The 3914-nt window shown below is 41.7% G+C and overlaps 1 protein-coding gene across 1 annotated transcript; it reads left to right on the forward strand.

Annotated features, from left to right (window-relative positions):
* Positions 1-470: 470 nt before the first annotated feature.
* On the forward strand, positions 471-2721 carry RPL27A (ribosomal protein L27a; the record flags this gene model as incomplete). The annotated part of the gene is made up of 3 exons (XM_010014298.1): positions 471-546; positions 1311-1485; positions 2529-2721. Coding segments are annotated over 3 exons (380 nt in total), but the record flags the coding sequence as incomplete, so codon positions are not given.
* Positions 2722-3914: the final 1193 nt, after the last annotated feature.

Below are 3914 nucleotides of genomic sequence, written 5' to 3' on the forward strand. Positions count from 1 at the left end.
GCCGCGGGTACCGGTGAGCAGCACCAGTGGGTGCAGTGCATGTGTGTGGTGCTCGCACCGTGGGGGCAGATGCCACCGCGATGGGTTGAGCAGAAATCTCGCATGATCTTTTAGGCTTCATTGGGTTTATAACTTAATTTCATTAGTGCTCAGGCGGTAGGTGCTGGTTCTGTAACATCGGAAGTGCATGGGGCAAGGCTCTGTCCTTTCTAAGCCCATTTCTACCTTTTCTTATCACCCCACTTGGGCTAGCACTGGTGTTGTACTCCTGGAAGCTAACCAGAGGCATGGTGTGGATGCTTTTTTTTCTCTTGTAGTCATAGCTTTTAGTTGGCTCATCTGCCTGATTTGAAATGGATTCAGAAGAGGTAGTAGAATAATTAGCTTAAACTGAAATGGAAAACATACTTCTAAATTCAAGTTTTATGTGTAATATTCTGAGTGTAACAAACTTAAATTTTTCTTTTTAGGCAAACATAGGAAGCATCCTGGAGGACGTGGTAATGCTGGTGGTATGCACCACCACAGGATTAACTTCGATAAATAGTAAGCTAACATTTTAAATAATACAGTAGCAAAATGAATGTTCCTGAAGTAGAAACCAACTCTTACATGTGAATAAATGAGATTCCCTACAGTGTGTTTTTAACTGTAACATGAAATGTGGCATTACTGTCAAATCCTGTCCCCATTTACCCTCCTGTCAAAGTCTTTTACACTTAAACCAGGCTTTAGGTGTTCAACCAAACTTGCCTGTTAAAATGTGCTTAACAATGCACACATAAAATGTGTTAAACCCAGATTGCATCCTATTCAGCTGCATGCTATAAAGGTAAGGGATGTTGTCTTATTGCCGAGACTAGAGTCACATCTGGGCACTGCCTGTTGTCCTGGTGTGCTAGAGTACTCGGATAGTAACCACTAATCTATATTCACTGGCTGTTTCTGTTCTTGACTCAGTCAGTCACCAGGTTAGTGACAGGGGTGCTGAAACTCCCTCAGGCAGAGCTGCCTGCCCTGGGCAGTCTCTGGTTGCCCCGGAGATACAGGGCTTGACCAGACTCACCAGTGATGGGGATTGAGTTGTGAGTTCAAGGGAACAGACACTTCAAGAGAGAATAATTTTCTTTTGCTTTGGTTGCTAATGATTATTACACTTAAATGCTGCACGTAGTAATATAAATAGAACTATAATCTGACATTTTGATTACTTTGATAAGTGAGATGCTTGCTTCAGTGTTAGTTTGTAGTGCTACCTATTCAGGATGGATTAAAAATGTGATCTAACAAGGACTCTGTTTCTTTTATAGTCACCCTGGTTACTTTGGAAAAGTAGGCATGAGGCACTATCACTTGAAGAGAAACCAAAAGTTCTGTCCTACTGTCAATTTGGATAAACTATGGACGCTGGTCAGTGAACAGACAAGGCTCAATTATGCCAAAAATGAGGCTGGACTGGCCCCAGTCATTGATGTTGTGCGCTCGGTAAGTTTCTGCTCGTATCCAAGTAGGAGAGTGGTGAACTGCAAATAAGTTACTGTGCTTGAATGTTTTTGATCTTCTCGGGACAAATATCTCGGCATATAAGAAGGACACAGGTACTTAACGCTGTTGTGTTTTTTCCTGTAAGAACTTTTTCTCATAGTTGGGTGTGACTGTAGACAGGGACTGCCTTTATTTTGGAAGGCGGAGAAAAATTACTTGTCTAAAATGTTACTGAAAGCATGTATAAAACCACTGCAGAACTAGGCTCATTTGTATGGAGTCACTTCGCTAATATCGAGACTAGAGTCACATCTGAACATGTTTGGTTGTCTTGGTGTGCTATAGCTCTCGGACATGAGTGCCTGATCCCTATTCACTGGCTGCGATGTCTTGTGTCTCAGCCAGCCACCGAATCAGCGACACAAACTAGTCTGCTAAGTGGGTGTTTTCTGCGTCCCAAATTAAGGTACCTGTCTTGAGCAATTATGCCACTTCTAGCAAGGGATGACTTCAAGGGCTGTATTATAAGTGGACCTTGTACCACGATTGTCCTTTTAATGTAAAGGACAGAGGATTACAGTGGTAGAAGACAATTGTTGCTGTGAAAACATGCAAAAGCTTCAGCTGTACATTTAAGACGTGTCGAAGAGTCCTCTGCTCTGTGTGCAGTACCAGCATGTCCTACACGTAAAGATCACTGACTGGAAGTTGTTGGGTAGTGGATAGCCTTGGAAGTGCAGCCAACCGCTCTCCTTCAGAAAAGCAGCGAGAAGTTGACTTCTATACCAGATTTTTTTGTATGTGGAATTAAAATCCAGCTTCTAAATTACAAGCAAGGTTCAGTTTACAGTTTCCACTATTTGTCTGAACAAATGCAACTCCACTAGGTCACGCAGGGTGTTTTTCTTTCTTTCATACAATTTTTATGTGAGACAGACTCTGAATGAGGTCGTGGTTTAACTGGTACATTCTAAAAGATAGGTCTGAATGTAGGAGTCTGCAAGCTGATTACAAACACTTAATAAGGCTTTTAATCTTTCTAGGGCTACTACAAAGTCCTGGGCAAAGGGAAGCTGCCCAAGCAGCCTGTGATTGTGAAAGCAAAGTTCTTCAGCAGAAGAGCAGAGGAGAAAATCAAAGAAGTTGGTGGTGCCTGTGTGCTTGTTGCATAAAAGCCTTTCTTTTATTCAAATTTTTTGAATAAAGACAACGTGTAAAACACACTGATGTACAGAAGTTTCTGATTTTTTTTTTCCTGAATTGTCCTGATGCTGTTCACATTTAAGTCCTATGTACTTATTTGTGGCAATTTTTGATTAGTGGTTTGACTGCTTCTCACTGCCTTTTGAGATTGCTTGGCTACAGCGTTCAGCACTTGATAGGAATACATTAGTATTTTATTCTTACAGTGTAACAAAATAGATAGGTTCTTCCTGTATTCGTGCAGCTCTTCCAGTTGGTGATCCTCTTTACAGCTGTCTGAAATTGCCATGAAAGTTCATAACTCTGAAATACCATGTTTTATTGATCGGCATCTTTGTACACTGAAATGACATCCAGGTGAAATCTGTGGCGATACTGACATGGTCTTTGGGAATGTAATGGCAAGAGCGTGGAGGAAGAAATGCAATGGAGCAATGCAAAGTGGGCATTAGTGTACCAAAAATTGCTGTGTGAAAGACTTAAATTGTTATTGATAAGCTTTGTGATCAATAGGCTGCTTTTTGGGCTAGTGAAACAATCCTACTCCCATTTCCACTGAGGTGGGGTATAGGACTATTGATAAGCTTTGTGATCAACAGGCTGCTTTTTGGGCTAGCGAAACAATCATACTCCCATTTCCACTGAGGTGGGGTATAGGAGGACAGGAATGGGAAATCCCTGGGAACAGTGTGGGACAGTCAGGAAGAGTTGAAATAGGTTGAAGAAACAATTGAAGGGTTTTTATGTTGTTATCTCTAGGCTTATGTCGCGAGAAGCACTTGAAGCAGGTTTCTGCAGGCACCGATGCTCTGCCTGGTACATGGGCTTCTCTAGCCTTAAACCATGACAACCAGCCTCAGAGCAGAGCAGCGCTGGGCTTGCAACAGAGTGATTGTTCCTTTATCAGCATTATGCATAGAAGTATTTTGGATTTGGTTCAACAATGTGGTTAAATTCTATTTTGCTTTTTCGTGGTGGTGGTAATGAAAGGTATTTCTAAATTACAACTTGCATTTGTACCTCCACTGCTTCAGCTACTGCTAAATGGATGATGGCTACCTAGCTTCTGGTTTCAGTCAACATACAAAATGAAGACTATTTTAATCCACGTGCCTTTTGGAAACTGCTGATGTTGTACTGTTGAGTATCAGCTGAGGCATTTGCACCCTGGGTTAATCAGAACATGAGGCTCGTAGTCACTCTTGATATAAGTTGCCTCTTGATTA

Source organism: Nestor notabilis, unplaced genomic scaffold, assembly GCF_000696875.1.
Source record: "Nestor notabilis isolate BGI_N333 unplaced genomic scaffold, ASM69687v1 scaffold12965, whole genome shotgun sequence".
NCBI lineage: Eukaryota > Metazoa > Chordata > Aves > Psittaciformes > Psittacidae > Nestor > Nestor notabilis.